This window comes from Hippichthys cyanospilos, chromosome 12, assembly GCF_059441005.1.
Source record: "Hippichthys cyanospilos isolate Australia breed blue-spotted pipefish chromosome 12, RoL_Hcya_1.0, whole genome shotgun sequence".
In the NCBI taxonomy this organism is placed as follows: domain Eukaryota; kingdom Metazoa; phylum Chordata; class Actinopteri; order Syngnathiformes; family Syngnathidae; genus Hippichthys; species Hippichthys cyanospilos.
The window spans coordinates 15,889,460-15,910,830 of NC_142380.1; the positions used below are offsets into that span (position 1 = coordinate 15,889,460).

A 21,371-nucleotide genomic window follows, 5' to 3' on the forward strand; every position below is an offset into this window, starting at 1 on the left:
ATGATAACATTAGAGTCGGTGCAAAATGTCAATATTGTGATTAGTTTGCATGCTGCATGACCGATCGTCACAGATATTGTATAGCTGGGGACGGCATACAAATAGCCTCGTGCTTAACATGCATGAAACAAAACTTGTTCTTGATTCCGCAACATAAGAATTTGTTAATCATTTTGCAATGTGGCGTTGTAAAGGCGATGCCCATTTGTTTCTTTAGTCATTCCTAACTTGAGAAAAGACGCGCTTTGGGGTGTCGGTTAAAAATATGCCTCGGTGTTGAAAATATGAGATAATTAACCGGTAGGAATAAATTATTTGTAATTATCAGCACATGACCAAAAGCGCAGCAAGAACAAGAGGGAGGATGATCTTGTATGTTAATCAAGGCATGATGAATTGCCCGTGTTCATACAAACATGGCCTCTTCATGAGTCCCCTGTGCATCCCTCTTTCCCTCACACACGCAAAACCGGCGCACACACACACGCATGATAAACAGCAAATAAAGAGTGGGTGGAGAGTAGAGAATTAATTCTATTAAGTGTACTGGCAAGGAGGCACTGTATGTAGATAAGTGGCGGGATGCGGAAGGTGTGTATACCTGTGTATGTGCGCGCGAGTGTGAGTGCAGGATTAGCAAAAAAAAATCCATAAGCATGCAGAGGTGCTCAAGGTGCCATTGTCTGCTTTTGTGCGCGTGCACGTGAGTGTTTGTGTCCAAGAATGTAAGTCAAGTACAGTTGTCAACATAGTGGCAGTAGCAATGACATATCTTAATCTGCTTAGTTAGCGACCAGGGGTCTTTAGCTAACGGATTATCAGGCAGATTTGAGTAATAGACTCCTCATTTAGCTTTAATGCGTTTTGCATGGAGAGCAACCTCCTCTCATCACTCTTTAAGATGAATCGGCCTCCCAGCTACAAGATAAGGGGGGAAAAAAAACTTCTAAAGAAATTAGTCAGCCAGCAACTGCATAAATCATAACATTTTTTCTTAATGAAGGGAAAGTAACATTAGTCTCTTTAGTGTAGCTATACAATACACAAATACACTCTGGAGAAAACACACTGCACAGAATCTGCGTTGATTGATCAACACAGATTCACATTCTGTCTACAAAAAAATCTCTAGTGGTATAACAATTAATCAATAACTAATTGATATACAATTGTGTAACAATTAATCAACAGCTAATCGATATACAAATTTATCAACATTTGATCAAGACTAAATTTGTCCTTAGAATTTCAGCATATCGACAATAAATATCCTCCGATTTCTTTATTCTTCCCTGAAAGCAGACTGATCGTTACTCTGTCCAACAAAATAAGATATTTACCAACGACAGCCTTGAATTTGGAAAACATTTGTCAATGCTGTAGTCTACTTTCTGACATGTTATGAGCCAAATCAGTAAACAAATAATAAAGGTAAATATTCATTTTCATTTTATGCTCTGTCATTTTGAGACAATATCCTGTTTTTGAATAAAAGGTTGGAAATTCAAAAACTTTTCATGGATTTGTCAACAAAATATTCATTAACATATTAATCAATCTATGAATCATCTGTAGGTCTACAATGTTCTAAGTGTAATATGTCGTATGTTGAATGTAAATACCGATAACATTCCTGATATTAGTTAATGCATTGTTTTATTGTTTTTGTATAATTTGTATGCATTTTAAGCCACATGAGCTCAGGACCTTTGCCGCTGCTTTATTTCTGTTTAGTTTGACTGTTTGGCGTTCATGATAATATTTCACTATATCGTATTTATTTGAGTTAGGACAAAATAGCTTTTATTCAGAATTATTTTTTTTCTCTAGTATGCCTCCATATCCAAATATAATATGTCAATCCCTAAATGATATGATGATTTTTCAATAGGCCTTGCAGTATTTTTGAGATTACATGTGCATACATGTGCACATATGCAGCAAACACATTCAAACATGCGTTGTCCTGAATGGAGAAGTTGTTGACCTCTGCTGCCCAACTATTACACCTCTCTGAACGCAATGAAATGAACTATAAATGTTCTTGAAATTGCTCTATGAAATTTCTCTCTACTTTACAATTCCAGTCAAGCAATTAATTCCCTGACAAGTTTTTAGTACATTAGTTTGTGTGTGAGCAACACATTTTTGCAAGGAAAAATGATGAGAGGGACATAAAAAAAAAAAATGCATGTAACACATACATTCACAAACATCCTACAAGCAAATCCACAAAGAAGCGCGAAGCTTACCATCAGCAGCATGCCTATGTGACATGCACATTTTGTTTGGTACTTTTAATTTGACAGTGCTCTGTGTAGAGCCTAAAACTCACACCCTCACACAGACATTTACACAACACACACCCTCACACACACCTTCTAATTTGACAGCGCTCTAACAAGAGCCTGCTGCTTGTCAAATGTTCTCCAGTGGCAGCGGGGATCCGCACAGCCGAGGGGGTTCTTTTCAAGGACATCTGTGAAGGAACACACACACGTGCGCACGCTGGCTTTGAATAGGCTGCGAGAGGCAGCCGACTGCACACACGCTGAGGGCTGCTACGCTGCTGCCGCTCATACTCTCCATCTTCCTCTCTCGCCATGCCTCCCTGCCTTTTCGCTCTCTCTTTATCTAACATTCCATCGCCTCGCTTCCCTCTTTTGGTCTTAAGTAGAGGGCTGAGGAGATGAGATAGAGCACGGTAGATTGTGAGGACACCTCCCTGCTTGCTCCAAAAAACCCGATTCGCTTCTCGGGCTACACACATCAATTTCCTCTTCTTTCTTCAATCCAAAACACCAGGAGACCTTTTAAAGTTACTCAAAGGCGGCAAGACTTTGGTCTTGTGGATTTAGACCTACTGAAGGGTGTGTGCGCTCGTCAAGCGTAAGCTTCTTTTTGTGTGTTTCCAGGCCCCCATGCTGTCTCAAACTTGGCTTCTGTGGGATACTTTGCTCATTAGGGGTTGACTTGACTTACTTGTCAACTGCTGCCCACTCTACCTGATCACAAGGCCAGCCCTGTGGCGCCCGCCGTCGTGGAATGGCCGAGTTCTCAAAACAGTGTGCATCACATGGTAAACCCAATGTGACATACCTGAGTGCGAGCTAGCATATGGCGTGTGCTTGGAAGGAGAGATAAGTATGTAAAGGGCTTAGCCTTGGGAAGGCAGATTTAATAGTGACATGAAAAGAATAGATTTTCTACCACTGTTACAAAAAATTCTCCTCCGGTAAATCAACCACATTTTAGTGATTTGTCAATTTCTCCAATTGAAATAATACCAAAAGCAAAAAAAAACTGAACAATTTGTTCCAGAGTAAAACCTAAAAAAAAAAAAAAAAAACTATAAATTATTTGCCGTACAAGTGAAAAATGTAATATTTCACTGTGGCTAGTGAGATTAAAAGCAACACATTCCAGAATTTCTTTCTCCTAGTATACTCTTTTTGTAGTTTTATATTTTTTCCAACTGTTGACAATTATCTGTATAATCAAACTTCATTGTAAGTATTCTTCTCCAGACGGATACCTCTCACACAATGATCAGGTTTTTCGCAGGTGGCAGCAAATCTAATTTAATGGTTTTAGGGTACATTTTCCTTTTCAAATTATGAGCAAATTAATTGGAACCTATTGCAACTTATTGCCAAATTGTGTTATGTTGACTAGTTTGCAAAATGTTATGCAGTAGGTCTTTACTAGGGGTGTGCCAAAAAAAATTGACTCTCATAAGAATTGATATTCTCAATTACTACGCATAACTCACTATATGTCCCTGAATTGTCATTATGTATAAAATCAACTCGATCCGCCTCCTGACGGCTTCCATACTACGTTGGAGGTGCGCTGTGCTGTGATATCACCACACAGCAGGATGCACAAACACAAAAAAAAAAAAATTAAGGAGTGAACGCAGTCTTGTTGCATTTTGCATATTTGTGTGAGACGCACAAAAGCGACAAAGCCGCAAATGTACTGTAAATACAACTTTTCGCTCCTCTGGTAACAATTGGAGTTTGCACATCACAGTTCTGCTCATCGTGTATCGTGGGTCACAATCACGTTGAAGCTGTGACAAATATTTCTGCACTGTTACAACAGCATGGCTATTCTGGATCTCTCACGCACGGATGTGAACTAAATGCACTAACCAGGAAGAAATATTCAAACAAAAACAGAAAGCAAATGGTCTTGTTGTATTTTTAATCAATACATCATAAAATTTCAGCATGTCCACAAAACAAAATAAAATGTAACAAAAAAAAGATAAAATACAAAACAATGTATACAAATGCAAAATTAATTCACAAATACATTTTACTCACATGTAAATGAATGAAAATACTGTCTATACTGTACTAAAAAATATATTTAGTGACTGTTAACGCTCATGCATATCACACGTGCCCTGCTATGCCCATATTCTCAATTTAGCTGCTCACTTGAAAAAAGTTTATTTTCATATCTTGTTTGTTATAAATGCACTGAGAAATATAATGGATAATCCTGTGACATTTTCAAACAAAACAATAAAAACAAAACATTACTATTATTAATATTATTATTATTATTGTTAATAGTCACAACAGAGTAGAAAGTCAAGGTTTAAAATCAAATGTCAATCTTTGTCAAAATTCATTACAAATAAGCAGACATGGAGGGAGATCAGAGTTTTGCTACCTGATGTAATTTGATAGTGTGTGTGTGCAACTGTCAGATAAAATAGTGCACATCCGATCCAATGATCTAGAAGGAGGGTTCACAGAGCAGCATCCCAAATGTCACCATGTGCATAAATACAAGCATTTCTTATTGAGAGTGACATTAAACTTAAAAAGCCAAGCATGACATCTTTCGGAAGCTCTGTTCGGCTTGGTGGGATTGCCAATTGGATTGCCTTTTATTTTTTATTTATGTATTTTTGGGGTATATCGTAACCTGAAGTTCTAATCTTGTATATCAGTTAAAAGTCAATGAAACAAATGCAATGTATATCACTTGAATGGAAAATAGAATATTGAGACCATGTTGCTAAGTGCTGCCACTTAATACTATTAATCTTAGTACCCTTGCACCCAAGAACTCGCATACACACATATACAGTATTCCACACACACAATTCCACTGTGCTGGAGTGCTCTGTGTCCTTTAAAAGTAAGGTTCTTGAGCGCAGCCACTTTCTGTAAAAGAGGTAAAGGCTAAAGAGAAAGCGCTGACCCCGCTTTGCGGAAATTTCCTCCTCATCAGTTTGTGAGACTTCATTAACTTTGTGGGGTAATTTCCTTGACGGAGGCCTCATTTTTTTTTACTTCATTTTTTTCCATCCATGTGAGCTCTTTTGTGCCCTCTGTGTATATCATTTGCAAAAGATCCAAAGGGAATTTTGAGTTACACTATGCTCAACAAAATCGAAGTCTAAACGCAAAGCAGTGCAAACATGACCGACCTAGATTTTAGCACCGGTGCTGCATGGCATTGTTGAGGCCCACAAAACCAGTACACTGCAACGATATTATTCGAGAAGCTACCGAAAGATGAGAGATGCAAGTCAATGCTGCCCTCCTCAGGAAGGAATATCTTACTGTAAGAATGACCAGAGAATAAAGTCCGACTTAATACACGTTTTTTTGTTTGTTTGTTTTTTTCAGTATGAGTGTGATATGTGTGCAATGCTTTACATTTTTCACACTGCTTTACATTTGTTTGTTTGTTTTTTTTTAACCCTGAAAGTAGCCTCTAAAAAGATCAGAAACGTGTAAAGATAAATTCTGAAAACATGTACAAAGACTGAAAACAACGAAAAATCAGAACACAGATCATATGGTAAGATATGGTTGGGCAGCATGTACGTGTATATGTTTAACTGATCTGAATTAGTACATGTTGAAGGGTTTCCTTTCAAGAAAATGGGTTTATTTATTCATTTCACATAGGGCTTCATCCTATATTTTTTTCTGGTCCGTCAGTCAACGGTGCTCCGCCCTTCTTCCGTCATTGTTGGTCCGCCAAAAAGCTTAAAAAAAAATACTAAAGATTTTTGAAAAGTTTATTGTATTTACATAAATTCTTATACCCCTAGCAAAGTTTTTTTTTAATTATTATTATTTCTCTTCCTGTTTATATTATTGTGGATGTATTGTCCCCATATTATTTTCTGATATGTTGTACTAATGTCTGTTTGTTGTTCAGAGTTGTTTGTTTTATACATTTCGTACTTTGTATTGAAGTTATTGCAATCAAAAAAATAAACTTTGGACTGTCATTTTTTCATGTCGAAAATTGTAATTGTCAGTCATTGGTTATTATCAATGCCCCCCTGTGTAAACCATTACACAGCACTCTCGATACCTTGACCTTTAACAAAGTCAACTAATGTCGTGGTCACTTCAATCATACAAATTTTGTACATAAAACTAAAAACCAAACTGCGATAAATTATCATGTCTGCCAGGGTTCAAATATGTTTGCAGTTGGAACCACACTTTAATTGGAAGCTATGTTTCCTAAAGGGCATCATTAAGGCTTATTTTATTTATTTATTTATTTTTATTTTTACCTCTGTTTTTCCGCCTTTTAATGTAAATGCTTGACCAACGCTAATATTCCATGGTTCCATTAAAAACGTCTCACTTGTCTGAATGTTATCTGTCACATACACTACAAGTAAAAAGAAAGGTTTTGTTGAGGTTGAACTTTCTAAATAATACCTTTTATTAGGGAATTTCAAAACGTTTATCTTGCATTTCCTGGCTAAGAGTGAACTATTGGCAAGCATTTTTTTGTATGTAAATCATATTTAAACATTACTTTTTGACTTTACTAGGGCCATCACTGACACAGCTTAAGGAGGACATCTAGTGGTCATTGAAAGAAGCGATTGAAAACGTAATCCTCCTTCAGGAGCGTTTTCAGGTTCCTGCTGAGCTGATCATTTGAATATATATATATATATATATATATATATATATATATATATATATATATATATATATATATTATATATATATATATATATATATATATATATATATATATATATATATATATATATACTGGATGACAACAGGTTTTCTACACTGTCGATACAGCAATCAATCAGATGGTTCGATAGCGTGGCCCAGTTTGAATAGGGCCAGATTGAATTTAGGCACTTACTACTACTGTGTGTGGACAATCATCCCTAAAAAATTGGACGAGGAGTAATGTGATTGGAATCAAATATGCCTGCAAGTCTGACAGCAGCCTAATGGACCAGAGTAACCACATAGCAGAGATTTGGAAATCAGGTCCAGAAAATAAAAACCATGCCACAATTTAGCTTTAGCAACAGGCCCTCAACCAGTGGGTTGACAGCCCATTTGCGGGTTCAGCAGAAGCACCCATGCATCTACTTCCTGGACCTGGATTTTCCATTGCTGCGGCATAGAAACGGATACATCAAAGAACAAAGTCAAACAGTGAACACAGGACATTTTATGACAAAATAAAAAATTGCATAAAATGTCCAAAATTCTCAAAAAATGTCAGGTAGCACAGTTGTACCCTAGCATGCTGTCATTTGCTTTTTCTAAAGACATAATGTTTTTTCTGACCTTTTGTGCTTCTTCATCAGCATTCTCCGGACAAATGAACAGTATTCTGCCATCCTCATTTCCAGGCATAAAATCATGCCCGTTGCTAATTAATTTCCTTTTTTTGTCCCTACATGGGCTCCGCCACTCAATATACTGTGTACTCAATAGAAATAGTCTTGATTATAATCTAGAAGCTATAATCAATTAAAATTTACAACAAAATACATGTAACACGTTTCAATCTGTGTACAATTAATCTATTAGTTACACCTTTACTGAAATAAATGACATTGTCTTGACAGAAAATGTCAAACTGCAATAATTTGGTACAAATTACTACACAAGCAAGGATGATTGAGATGTTTTATTAGCAGTCTGATTCAGTGAAGGCACATTAGTTCGGGAGAAGATACATTTGTGGAGGACACATGGTAAATATAAAAAGTTATCACTCAAATTCAGTCTTCGGCAATCTGCCACACAAAGCGAAGCATGGTAGTAAAGATGTAATGGACTACGAGGAGGTTGCGTGCCAACACCAACTTCAAAGGAGTTTGGATTCACTATTACGTGTATTTTTGTTTATACAGTGTTTCCACTTTAACTACAATCTTGAATCATATCAACAGCTTCTGGAAGAAACAAATCAAAAGTACCTTTTGACATCTGCATTAACTAATGATTGTGTTCCTTTTCGTCCTCCACATTTGACTTTACAACACACTATTAAGGTTCTGAGGACAAATAAACTTAATGCAAATCACAAACACATCTTAGAGATTACATAACGTCGGCATATGTTCTAATATCCATTAGGATTGGTTTTCAGAACCACTACTAACTTGCAAGGCATCACATATCAAAATGCACATTAAAGACAATTTATATGATCTTATATGATTTTTCATCCAGTGTAAATCAACTACCTGTTTGATCTGTGATTCAAAAAGTTGAGAGCATGGATTTAAAATGACTGCAACTCTAAAGACAGTTGAATTCATTTGTGGTACAAGTCTGATTAACCAAAACAAACAATTGTATTTCAAATACCTTGATTTTTTTTGCCAAGATCTTAGTTTCAAACTTACTGGACACTACCTTCACTTTGTACATGCTTCACTGATTCTGAATCCGGTGTCGCTTTCTTACGTCTGTCCCATCTGTGTTTTCCATACAGGCAATCAGGAAATTGCGGCACTTGCATGTATACTGCTCCGGATACTCCCGGAAATGACTCACGTGGATGCTGGAGACAAAATCATAAGTGTCCACGGGAACACCTTTAAGTTTGAGGGCGTCTGCAAAGAGCCTGACATCTTTTGGCCTGATCACCTGATCGGCTCGCGAGTAGAGGAAGAAATGAGGCCAGGCGGGCGGCCGCTCCTGCACGGCGTCATAGTGGTTCTTGTGCACATACTTTGTTAAGGGGTAAAGCAAGATTCGCAAAAGGAACACAGTTACTGCAAAGAGTGCTAGCAGGAGGTACTTCAAAACAGGACTTATTTTAGGCCCCAAAGTTGCTGACAGTGCCCTCACGGCCCCCAGGACATTGCCACTACCAGGAGCACTGTCCACAACGGCACCGATTACGCACAAAGAGCTAAACTGTTTGTCCTTTTGCAAAAGCTCGACAATATATCTGTATAGCATGAAGCCACCGTTGCTGAATACGTGGAAGAAAATAGGACTTTGCTCCACCTCATAGTCATAGAGGATCTCAAGCAACTTGAGAGCTGTACGTCTGAGTTCTTTGTATCCAAATGACTCCGAGATGAATACAGTTTTGAGAGGAGCTGTGTAACGGATAGTGACACATCCCTGCATTGGAAGATAAATGAGAGGATATACGTAAGGTTCACACAGATAAGTCAAATTAACAAGTTTTACCTGTTCGTTGTAGATGGAGCTGTACTTGGTGAGGTGTTTGTCTTTGCAGCCTGCCCATCCCAAAAGTATCACAACAGGCTCTTTTGTTCCCTGCCAGTTTGTCTCTAGAAAAGTGGAAAATAGTAGTATTAATGGCATCTAGGCAGTTGTTCACCCAAAAGCAAATGTTACGCTGTTGGGATATTGACATTAGCGGCAATCCAGTGAGTTTTGGCATGTAAGCTAGGCTAACCCAATGGCGTAAAACATTACAAGTGTCGGATATAAGGAACGATGCTCACCGGTGGTCGCTTCATCTGGAAACACAATATTGTAGTCAATTTCATCATTTTCCATTTTAGTTCTCAGAAGTCAATGTTTGGATTTTTGTGACTGCAAGACTGATTACAGAAAGAAGGGTTTATTGAGCAATATGAGTATCATCATGTATTGCTTATCTACACAGAAACGGAAATTTCTATCAATGTGCATTGTGCAACCCTCGCATGCCGGAAGTTGTTTCTTCTTCTTGGCCTCATAACGGCAGTTTGCGTAAACATGACAATATAATGCTGCCCCCTCCTGCGTAGGAAGCGCTATTCTTTGATTGCATCGTTAAAAGCCACTTTAATATGTTGAATAGTCTTCAGTCGTTCCAATTTTTGGATGGTAGAACTGTTTGAGTCATTAGGGAATAGTTTTAATTTCGTCGTTGTAGTACGTAGTGGTGTTTCTTTTGTTTATCAGGCACCAGTTAAGAAGTGAGGTGCAAGGAGGGAATGAAGCCAAGAGGGCTTCCTTTTCCACTCTGCATAAAATCCCATAAAAATGTAAAACACTGCCACTGGACTGGCAGTACATGTAAAACAAAAGCAAAAGAAAATACCCCCCCAGAAACATGTAATAAATACATGAGGGAAGATTAGAGATTTCCTGACCAAAAAAAAAAATAAAAAATCATTAAACAGTAGATTGGATGTTACTTCAGTGACTTTTTAAAGGCTGTGAAAGATTACGTGGATCTCAGCAATATACTTAAGTAATCGAAGGTTTTGGATTTCTTAATATGATATTAAAATGAAGAAAGGATGTCCAGCAGAAGGATAGGTAAACATTTCCACCATGCCTCGTCAGGTACAAATGAAAGCAGAGTGAAAAGGCCAATAAACCTTGACGTGTCAGCAATTTTGCTTATCGCTGCATGAACAGGCACGAATAAAATATACCAAGCTCGCGAAGGGGTTAAAAGAAGGTTGTACAATAGAAGCACATCACAAGCCAGAAAACTAAGATTTTGTTTCTGATAACTGCAATAATGTAACTACAATAAGGCCTCTCCTCTGCACCACTAAAACCACATTCATGTACAAACATTGACATTATTTTTTTTAATTACAAAAATGACTAACTACGTCAAGAGAACTCTTTATTTTCAGCAGGCTTTTTCACAGTAATAATACAAATAAAAATAGTTCTGTTAAAAAATGAAAATGATGGCTTAATGATTGTGCCGCTTCCTGAAAATAACACTTTGTATATCCAAGGCCCCTTGACAGTTTGCTTGCAGTCTTTCATGCGCCATCCTCTACTGCTTTTTTGCCCAAAGCATTTCCATCTTCTGCACATGAGCCTTGGAGGACTGGGAGAATGTGCTCTTGACTATGTTGAGTGGTGCCGTCTTACCGCTGAGGTAGACCTTATTGAAGGAGGTTGGAAGCAAACTATGTTTCTCTTCACTTAATTCAACTTCCTCCTTTTTTACCAGGGTGCAGGAGTAAGCAAATATGTAACCTGTCATGAAAGCATCAAACCCAGCTCGGTGTGTGCCCGACTCCGCCTGGTTTTCATGTTTTCCGGAGGTTTTGTCAGTGTTTCTGGCCTCTGTGTTGTTCTCACATAATTTGTTCTCCTCTCCAGATGTTTTTGCATTTTCTTCTTCGAGGACTTCGGTGTTTGAATTATTGTCTATCAAATTTGTAATTTCAAGACCCACACTAGTCACTTGATGATCCTCCTCTGGATTTAATTCCATATGGGGCATTTTGTTTTCAGGGGCACCTTCCAAATTGGAGGTGTCTTCCTCCACTTCTTTATTTTTCTTCTTTTGACGCTTCCTCTTTTTCCTCTTGTCATCCTTAAATTTATCATCTTGGAGAATAATGAGGTCAGTGTCATGGGACAAAGGACATTTGGTGCCTTTTGAACACCAACCAAAAGCCTGCAAGAAAAAAAAAAAACAAATAGAAAAATTCAGGACAGGCTAGCAAATGACATGGAAAATGTTAATATCCTAACTGTGCAAAATTTCATCAATATTTCATCACGGTAATACCTCAGGCACAGTTATCACAGTATTGTTTTACTTCATAACGATAGGGATTATTAATAACGTGTAGCCAAAGTTATTCAAGTTTATACAAGTTATGGTTGTGACCAGAGGTTGTCTTTTGTCACTGTTTTATGCTAAAAAAAATTGTAAGTGATGACAACTGAACATACCATGTGTGTGTTATATTGTACATATAATTATTCCAGAGCCTTATTACTTCCGTGGACTAAAATAAATGTGGTCAAAGGTGAAACTAACCGAGAAGGACTGGCAGATGTCACCCTGTAATGAATGAGGAATGCCAGCTGGACAAATTCTGTGGTCCACATAGCGGGCCATGTCACCAGTATACTGACAGAACTCCAGGTAGACATGACGATCGGTATCGCCAGAGGCCTCATTTCGACTGTTATCCAACTTACTGCAGAACCACACAAACACAGGCAACAAGCGGTCAAATAAGGAAAAAAATACATATTTCATCCTTTCTCAAATTTTCACAGAGCGCGATGTTTGTTTTTGCATAGGCAAAAAGTAGGAAAATACACACCATTTCTTATAGGCATACTCCAGGTATGAGGCACTGAAACGAAGATCAAATTCTGTGACGTATTTAGTGTCAAAGATGCCTGCGGGAAACATCTCGGAGAGGTCCGCCGTAAATGTGGCTAAACGATTTGGTAGATGTCCATAGAAATTCTAAAAAGAAAAACAAAGCAAAACAAAACAAATCCAGAGTTCCCTTTGTTTATTTATTTATGGGGGGGGGGGGGGGGGGGAATTAATGAGCATCAGAAAAACCTGTGGTAAGTGAATTCCGAGAAGTTGAATTTACCTGTAACAACCCCTTGATATTGTACATACATAAATAAATTGTTCGAAATATGTTTGATAAACCTTGCCTACCTTTCTTTCCCATGCTCAGAGATCTCCTAATTGTAGTTAGGAACTTAAAGTGCCAGGGTCGACCTGCGTTGTCATTCCCTCATGCACCCGCTCACACCCAATCTATGGGGCCATTATTGTAGCAAAAGTATTTACAAATGTGCAGCCTAAGTCACAAATGTGGAACGAAAATCCACAATTGAGACAATAATTCTCTACAACACAATACTTTGTAATGAGGGTCAAAAACATGTATGTTGATTTGAAATAGCCTAATTGACTGCAGTCTTCTTTTCAGACTGTCCTCTGTGGACTGAATGTATTGACACCTCGAACAAGTGCAACGGTGGTTGTGAATGACAAGATTCCGAAGATAGTCTGGGCTGAAATAAAACTTTGGATGTTCCTGTGTGCTCTTTCACCCTTTCAATTTGATCTCTTCACTTTAACTCTTGAACGTGTTCCGTGCTGTCACTTGATTCTGTCAATGTCGAATGATGAGCAGTGATTTAGTTTTAAGCTAAAGTGCCTTCATTTGCAGCTGAATAAGACCAAATATTAACAGGCTGTAAGACTGCTTTAGCCTCCGTGTTAAGACTGAGCGCTGGATTGTTATTGCAGTATATGGGATGAGTGCTGCTGTAAAGTCTTTCAAAAATCAGTGTAAAGCACTGAAGTCGCGAAAAGTGAAGCGAGAAGTGGTGAGGGAACACTATTGCATTTGGTAAAAGAAAAAAAAAGTCAGCCTGCACAACCTGAAAAAAAGTAGCAAAGGAGTGGACAGCCAAAACCACCCATTACCTATGGGTACTGGAAGTTATCTGTTTAAGGAGACTCAATTGAAGACAGAGTCTAAAATCAAGAACGGATGAATGAATGTAAACATCCTACCTGGTAGAGAAAAGCAATATCAATGAGGCCATTATGTAGTACCAAGGGTTTTCTTGCACGTAGTAACTCAGTAAATAAAGCACGGATATGAACACCGTGGTGGTCTGATCCTCCCTATAGAAAGAGGAAAAAAAAAAGTAAAATATAATCGCAATTTGACATTTACCTCAAAATGTTCCATTTGATTCGTCATTGAGAGCAAAGAACACATAACTGTTTTCTGAATTGTCTTTTTTTTTTGTGGTTGTTGCTGTCCAACTAAGGGGTCATGCAATATTGTTTAAAAGGGGACACATATAGAGAAAAAAATTGAATGGAATGAAAAAAAACCTGTTGAACAATATTAGTCACATTATTCAGAAATGTGCATGATAAAAACAATAACCATATTGAACCACAAGTAAGTCAACCATACACATAGTGAATATGTGATGTAGTTTTATGAAACTACAATTTCAAAGAGTGTGTTTGGCTGTGCAGCATGTAGTTGAATGATTAAAAGATGATAGGTGTGAAAACTTTAATGGTCCCAAATGGGGTCATTACCTTATCATTACCCTTGTGATACGGAATCCCTTCTGCATATTGCTTGTTGAAGTCAAATCCATGTTGTACAAGAAATTGGACTGATTGGGGCTCAATGATGTACTCCTCAGAACATAGCAAGGTGAGGTTATACACCTGGACTAGGTACGTATCTGCAGCCTGAATAAAACGCATAGGGCAGATTTTAAAGATCTAGTCAGCTGTGGTTATACTACATGACAATTTTGACGTAATACATACACACATATCAGAAATACAAAACACTTGGAAAAGCCATCTTTTTGCACCTTGTCGCTGAACATCTTGTAGCAGGCAATTCCCAAGGAGAGAATGGAGCGAGAACGGGCTGCATGACAAATCGCTTTATATCTGTCCTCTATAGATCTGGACCACAAAATTCACGACAAAATATTAAATAATGGTTTAAAAATAAGCTCCTTACAAATTTCAGGTGGAAATGGGAAGGTTCAAAGATTTATACTCACTCCGCAAGCAATGATGCTCTATTTCCAAGTCCACTCAGCTCCTGCGAAAATAATTTGCAATCATTAAAGTTCATATGTTGAACAATACATTTGTAGCAATTAACGCCAATTTATTTCACATTATGTGCATAATTCACTACAGTAGTGCGTACTGCCACAGTAGTAATTCACGTACCGTATCAACGGCAACGAAGGAAGATGTTTTAATAGCCACCACCATTGCAGGCCAAAGTTCTTTGAAATTGCCATTGTGAACATCAACAACAGGAACGATAAATGAGGATGTCATTTTAGTTATCTCAAAAGTGAACTGCTATTCATTGACAGCGAAAAGGAACCTTGCAGTGCGTCACTTGCACATTTACTTGCGGTAGCTGAGGTAACAATTAACTCTTTTCATTGTAAACGGCTTTCTGGTTACATTTATCGTGATGTACTCATATTGCAAAAAAGACTGTTTACACAGGCATGAGAACAAACTAATGAATACCGACTCGAGGTAGGTATCTGCAGGTTAACCTGTTCAAAACGTGCTCAACGGGTCCTGATGGTGTCATACGCATAGAGAGTTAACCAATCATACGCCTGTTTTACTGGCAACTGCGTAATCCTAAACAATATCTAAAATGTCAACATATTTTCCAATACATCGCCATATGATGTTTCAAGTGGTCATAAATCATACATTTTATCCCGTTCACCTCTAAATTTGTGCGCGCCTCCATGTATTTCTTTTGATTTCAGGCGTTTAATGGGAATGCCTTAATGACGTCAAATGCCCAAATAGCAAAGCGGAGATCGCCATTTTGGCTCAAACAAAGTCAGAAACACCAAGTTGGAGCCAAATGTGTATAATTAGGATTAATAAACTAGAAACATATCGCCGAGCACCATCGTATGTGAGTCAGCTAAAATAGGACTATTTTTTTTAACAACGAAAAGGCGTCTCTGTCAGCCTAACAAATAAAACAATCATATAAATATTGACGCCGGTGTTTTTTTTTTTTTTTTTTTTAATTTGCCATGGGTGGATGCTCAGCTCCTAACTGTTCGAATTCAAGCAGCATAGGGAAACAGTTGTATAGATTTCCCAAAGACCCTGTCAGGAAGAAGAAATGGGTTGTGAATTGCCGACGCGACTTTGAACCAACTCCACACTCGAGACTGTGTCAAGTGAGTGCAGTACATTTCTAGGTGCAAAAAAAACAACAACTGGACTGATAATTGGTAGCCGGTAATTGTAGTTAATATTGATGGCCGGTGATTTGGTCTAAAATGAATAAATGAACAAAAAGATTTGTTTTCTAATTCGATGAGGGACAGCTTTGCGATGTGTGTTTAATGTTGATATGTGGCTATATTTTTCACCTGCTCCATTTGATTTTTTCATTCGATTTTTTTGACGCTTTTTTCTCTTTCAACGTATATATTATTTATATATAATTTTTTTCATAATCCTCTCAATAATCTAGGACCATTTTGAGCAGAGTCAATTTGAAGAGTTTGCAAAGTCTCCAGCTGGAGGAAAAAAATTGAAGCCCAATGCCATCCCAACGCTCTTCAGTGCTGGAGACCCTCCCTACCCTGCAGTTACGACTCCGTTCATTATGCTGCCATTGAAACCTGAGCTTGGTAAATAAAACTACATTATGTGTGTACGTACTATAGTTCTGATTTGTTTGTGTGATCAGAGAGGATATTGTCGACTGTAGTTTCATGTGCCCTTGGTTTTCAGTGTAAAACTATAGCCTTCCACCAATTTTCAAGAGCCCACCAAGGGCAGGCCTGCTGGTGACTACCCCAGCTGTCTATGGGCAATAGGCTGGGGACACCCTGAACTGGTTGTCAGCCAATCACAGGGCACATAGAGACAAACACCCATTCACGTAATCAGTCACACCTAATGAAAATTTAGTGTGTCAAATACACCTGCCGTGCATGTTTTTGGAATGTGGGAGGAAGCGTGAGTGCCCGGAGACAACCCACATGAGCATGGCGAGAACATGCAAACTCCACACAGGAAGGCTGGAGCGAGCTGGAATTGGAACTTGAGTCAGGTCGGGGCTTTGCTTCCAGGTCAGGCTTTCCTGTGTGGAGTTTGCATGTTTTCCCTGTGTTTACGTGGGTTCTCTCCGAGTACTCTGGTTATCCCACATTCCAAAGACGTGCAGGGTAGGACACTCTAAATTGTATTTAGGTGTGTTTGTGAGTGCAAATGGTTGTTGGTCTTTGTGTGCCCTGCAAATGTCTGGCAAATCAGCTCACGGTGTACCCCGCCCACTGCCTGAAGACTGCTGGGTTAGGCTCCAGCATGTCCACGACCCTAGTTAGGATACGCGACTGAGATGAGGAATGAATAGATAGCATAATGAGCCATAAACAACATGCCATAATTAAAAAAAAAAAAAAAAAGACTGCCAAGGATGGTATAGCTACAGTATGTTCTAAAAATACAAAGAGAGAAAATCAACAAAAAACAAAGGAGGATGTACAGTATATTTGAACCCCCCAAGGCTTAATGTAAGAGTCAGTTCCATTTCCAATGTCCTGATTTCATCCCTTTTAATGTTCCTAACTGTTTGTGTAAATGGATGTGGAACATAACAAGTGCACTAAACAAAAATTCTGGGACAACGCTTAATGCTTACTGCTTTACATAATAGTATCTTGGAAACAAATCATAGATATGTTATGGCTTTTCTACATTGGGAGGACATTACCTCAAAAGCAGTGGTGATATATCCATGTGACCACCAGAACGAGGGCGTACAGAACTTAATAGAATTGTATTCTGCCTGTAGTGGAGAAGGAGCTGAATGTTGGTGACCATGGTTACGCAAGACGCACTCCTCTGCTCGGCCTGGAAGAGGACGACGGGGATAGGCTTGCTATGGACCAGCAGTCCTGTACACATTGCTACCTCCTAAAAAAACAGCTAGAGAAAGAGATGCAGCACACCATCAGACTACAAAAGGAGGTGGGAATGTTTGTCATGATGGAAAATCACTGGCTACTTATGTAATGGGAATAAAAACCCGACACTGCCCTGTTCAATTGCAAAATCTTTGTTAACAATAAGACCTAGAAAAAGCTCTCCAAAACATTTCCTACAAATAATGTGGCCTATAATCTGAACAACATTCTATTTCCTATAGCACATATCCTTATTTGCAACTAAGCAATCATTTATACCCAATTAAATAACCCAGTTATAAGTGTGAGCATACTTGTGCAACCATACTATTGAAGGTGTTGTTGTTTTTTTTTTGTTTTGTTTTTTTTTAAAGGTAAAGGCCATTTTAATGGTGGAAAGAATTTTAAAATATGTTCCCTTGGTCTAATTTTTTTAATATCAGAAAAGTGTGGTGTCAGCGTGTAGAGGTTCTATTTCAACTGCACGGTACATATATTTCCAGCTGTAACGACTGTTATGACATCAGTTCATGAATTTTCTGTCATCAATGATCTTCAGTCACAGATTAGCTGAGACATATCCCATCCGACCTTGGCAAAGGTTAGGCACAGCATGGAGTGATTGATGTTTTGAGGAAGCCAGCCCATCCTTCAAAATAAACTGTAAAAGTAATGTATGATGCGAACTCTTTTATTCTGAAGTTTTTTTTTCCTCGAATCATAGTTACGAAAACGCTCAACCAACTTGATCATCTTTGGTTATCACAATGAGCTGGCTCCAATCTGAACAACACGGTGCTGTTCTGAAATCACATTCAAACGGTTTTGTTCTGAAATGAAGTTCATACTGTCAGTTCATGGCGCCAAAAAAAAAAAAACAAGTAAATTAAGCCAAAAGCTTCAGAAGCTTAAGTTGGCAGTTTGTTGTACTGTAGCTGCATGATACTTCACGATGAACCGGTATTATTCACTTAAATGAGTTCACAGGTGACAGGTTAGCTTTTCCAAGTGTTCCTGTTACTTGAAATTTGCATTGAATGGTCCAAAAGTTGTTGCAATAACACTAAGATAATCTTTTTGCAATCATCACCTATTGTTTTGTGTGTATTAGGCAGAGGAGATGAAGAAACGTCTCTACAGACTTGACCGAATTGAAAAGGGTCTCCAGAATTTTCTGTATGAGGACCAGATCCGTGCTCTGTCTCTCACCAAGAGGTCTCGGCGAGCCGTCTGGTCTCCGGAGACTATCCTGAAGGCCCGAAAGATTCGAAGCGCCGTTGGAACCAAAGGCTATGAGTACCTTAGAGAGCTGGGATACCCGCTGCCCTCCTACCGAACTCTATGTAACCGCCTGGAAACCAAGATCATGGTAACAACTGACATGAGCTGTGAAGAACTAGCAGAGCTGGGCCTGGGACTTATGGCTCCCATCGATAGCCCAACAAACGTTGGTGACAATGATGAGGAAGATCTTCTTGGTGTCTTATCCTGATCTGTACTTTTTTTGTGTGATTGGCCATATGAGATCTTATCAAGTGTTTGGCACCATTTTGCTTTGCACTATTTAATCAAAGGTGCGCTTTACTATGATGAGATGCAAGAGCATGCAGTTAACACAGGTCTATGCAAAAGAGGAAGCTGCGTTTTATTACAAAACATGAACACGTAACAAAATGCACCATGTGACCATTAGCAGACCAAATACAACACTTTTTTTTTTCTCTTCGTGTCATGACTTGTGTAGGAGAATGAATGAACTCTCAGTGATGACAAAATGTCTCTTCCAACTGAATTGTACAAGTCTCATAGAATTTGCGTACCACAATAATCGAGAAATGATTACATGATGTTCTGCAACACCTTAAGCATGTAGCATGTTACACATTGTGTATGGGTAAAATGTTATGATCTTTCTATGTACATAGTCAGCATCCAAAGGTTTTGTTTTTTTTTAAATAACCAAAACATTGCAAGAAGTGCAACTTTTACTCTGTAATGTAGCACCACAAATTATGTTTAAGAACAACATACTGCAAGTAAGAACACTTCATTTAATAGAGGAGTAATTTGTAAAGAAATAAGGGGTAATGTATAAGCTAAAAGTGTGGCATTGACAGCATCAAATACAACATACGGATGAACTCTTGTGGCATTGTGTAACAAACTATGGAAATTCCATTGATTTTTTTTTTTTAAAGATATAACAAAATAATCAATAGGAAAAAAAGACCAGGGAGCTGAAATTTCCAGCAGATGATTAATACATGTAAAATTTCAAAATGCAGCAATTCTAATATTTCTATATGATTGCAGCGAGACATGCGAGATTTTGTGTACAAAAATGATCATTGTCCAAATATTGGTCCATCTAAAACCATTTTAATTACAGTTTTTGAGATACATTTTAATAGGATTTATTACATTGATTTTCCTGCGATTTTTGCAACATTCCATTGAGCGGCAGTCAAACTATGTCAGCAAACAGAAAATTCTTTGTTGACTTGTGTTTCAACTCATGACAGTAGATGGCAGTAGAGACCAGTTATTGGCTTTGTCTAAAAGCGTTATCATCACATCACACTGAAAAGATGGACCATACCATTTTTCAAATTGTTGTGGGTGTTAATAAATTCAACCTACATATGTATGGATAGAACTGATGCCACTGATTGATTGTGAAATCCACAGGTGTCAAACTCAAGGCCAGATCCCAGATCCAGCCCGCCACATTTTTTATATGGCCCGCAAAATGCTGGTTCGTCTTCAAGTTTCTGGTTGAAATACCAAATTTGCAAGCTGTGTTCAACAAAGCATTTTTTCTGTGTTTGTTCCCAATCTCTTGTTTACAGTTTTTACTGGCCTCTGATTTCAAACTAGTTAGAAGTGTGATGAACACATCTAAAATGCATTTGATTTCACTGTCATACCGACCCTCTGATAGAAACTTAACTACAATGTGGACCGCGATAGAAATGAGTTTGACACCCCTGGTGTAATACAAGTATGTATGCATTTACTGTACCGGAAGGTCCATGTTTTTATTTTCCCCCCCTCTAAGCAGCACGACAATGGATTTCAAGATTTAATTTCTGGATAACTACATTGAAATCTGTTGACTAATGCAAGAATTAAAGGTTTGACTTCCTTCTATTTTTAAGGGTCCAAAGGTAATAGGGGAAGTGAGTGCTCAACCGTTATATTGCCAGATTTGTGTTAGTCTGTCATTATGACATTAAGAGAAACCAATAAAAGGTCTTAATTTAAAGTGTTTAAAATGCTTTTTGCATTTCAAATTTGTTGCCACTGACACTTAATAAGAGATCCACAAAGCTACTCCTGTGAGTGTGCCACAAGCCACAATTAAAAATTCTAGGCCCATCAGAGAAAAATATCAGGGTTGGCCAAATCCAATCTTTGCAACGTCTTTACACGACATTCAAGTACTAATCAGTGAAATTTTCATTCCTAAAAAGAGTGAGACATGTACAGGTATTACCTTTTACAGACTGTTGTAATTTCTACACTTTATTTGGATGTGAATACACTCACCTCAAAACTGAATGTATGCAATTCCAGTACATCTTCTTTAAATTCAAATTGTGGTGTTGTGTAAAGACAAAAAAGTGAATAAATAAATAAGAATCAACCCTAACCCTAACCCTAACCCACAACTACCCAGTAGTGACAACAGTGGCCCAAACTACAACCAGCCTGCATTCAATGTGACGGTAGTCACTTTACAGTATCACTAAGCCGTGGAGAAATATGTTCAGTTGAGTGAATAAACTGGGTTGATTCAATTCAATATTTGTCATTCACAGCTATAACACAGCTGACTTTACCAGATATTTATTTGTAGTTGCTCCCTTTCTTAGT

The 21,371-nt window shown here is 38.1% G+C and overlaps 3 protein-coding genes across 3 annotated transcripts; 1 reads left to right on the forward strand and 2 right to left on the reverse strand.

Annotated features, from left to right (window-relative positions):
- Nucleotides 1-7,929: 7,929 nt before the first annotated feature.
- Nucleotides 7,930-9,958, reverse strand: tmem53 (transmembrane protein 53). Its single transcript, XM_088429681.1, has 3 exons — nucleotides 9,749-9,958; nucleotides 9,468-9,571; nucleotides 7,930-9,398 (listed from the first exon to the last, which is right to left on the reverse strand). Exons 1-3 carry the CDS (start codon nucleotides 9,801-9,803, stop codon nucleotides 8,697-8,699), a joined length of 861 nt encoding a protein of 286 aa, XP_088285807.1. The 5' UTR covers nucleotides 9,804-9,958; the 3' UTR covers nucleotides 7,930-8,696.
- A 901-nt stretch (nucleotides 9,959-10,859) lies between these two features.
- toe1 (target of EGR1, exonuclease) lies at nucleotides 10,860-15,121 on the reverse strand. Its single transcript, XM_088429686.1, has 8 exons — nucleotides 14,758-15,121; nucleotides 14,583-14,623; nucleotides 14,385-14,481; nucleotides 14,098-14,256; nucleotides 13,552-13,665; nucleotides 12,326-12,474; nucleotides 12,034-12,196; nucleotides 10,860-11,664 (listed from the first exon to the last, which is right to left on the reverse strand). The coding sequence occupies exons 1-8, from the start codon at nucleotides 14,869-14,871 to the stop codon at nucleotides 11,032-11,034; spliced, it is 1,470 nt and encodes a 489-aa protein (XP_088285812.1). The 5' UTR covers nucleotides 14,872-15,121; the 3' UTR covers nucleotides 10,860-11,031.
- A 271-nt stretch (nucleotides 15,122-15,392) lies between these two features.
- LOC148415094 (THAP domain-containing protein 1) lies at nucleotides 15,393-20,645 on the forward strand. The gene is made up of 4 exons (XM_088429777.1): nucleotides 15,393-15,755; nucleotides 16,055-16,214; nucleotides 17,384-17,559; nucleotides 18,607-20,645. Exons 1-4 carry the CDS (start codon nucleotides 15,606-15,608, stop codon nucleotides 18,985-18,987), a joined length of 867 nt encoding a protein of 288 aa, XP_088285903.1. The 5' UTR covers nucleotides 15,393-15,605; the 3' UTR covers nucleotides 18,988-20,645.
- The last annotated feature ends 726 nt before the right edge of the window (nucleotides 20,646-21,371 follow it).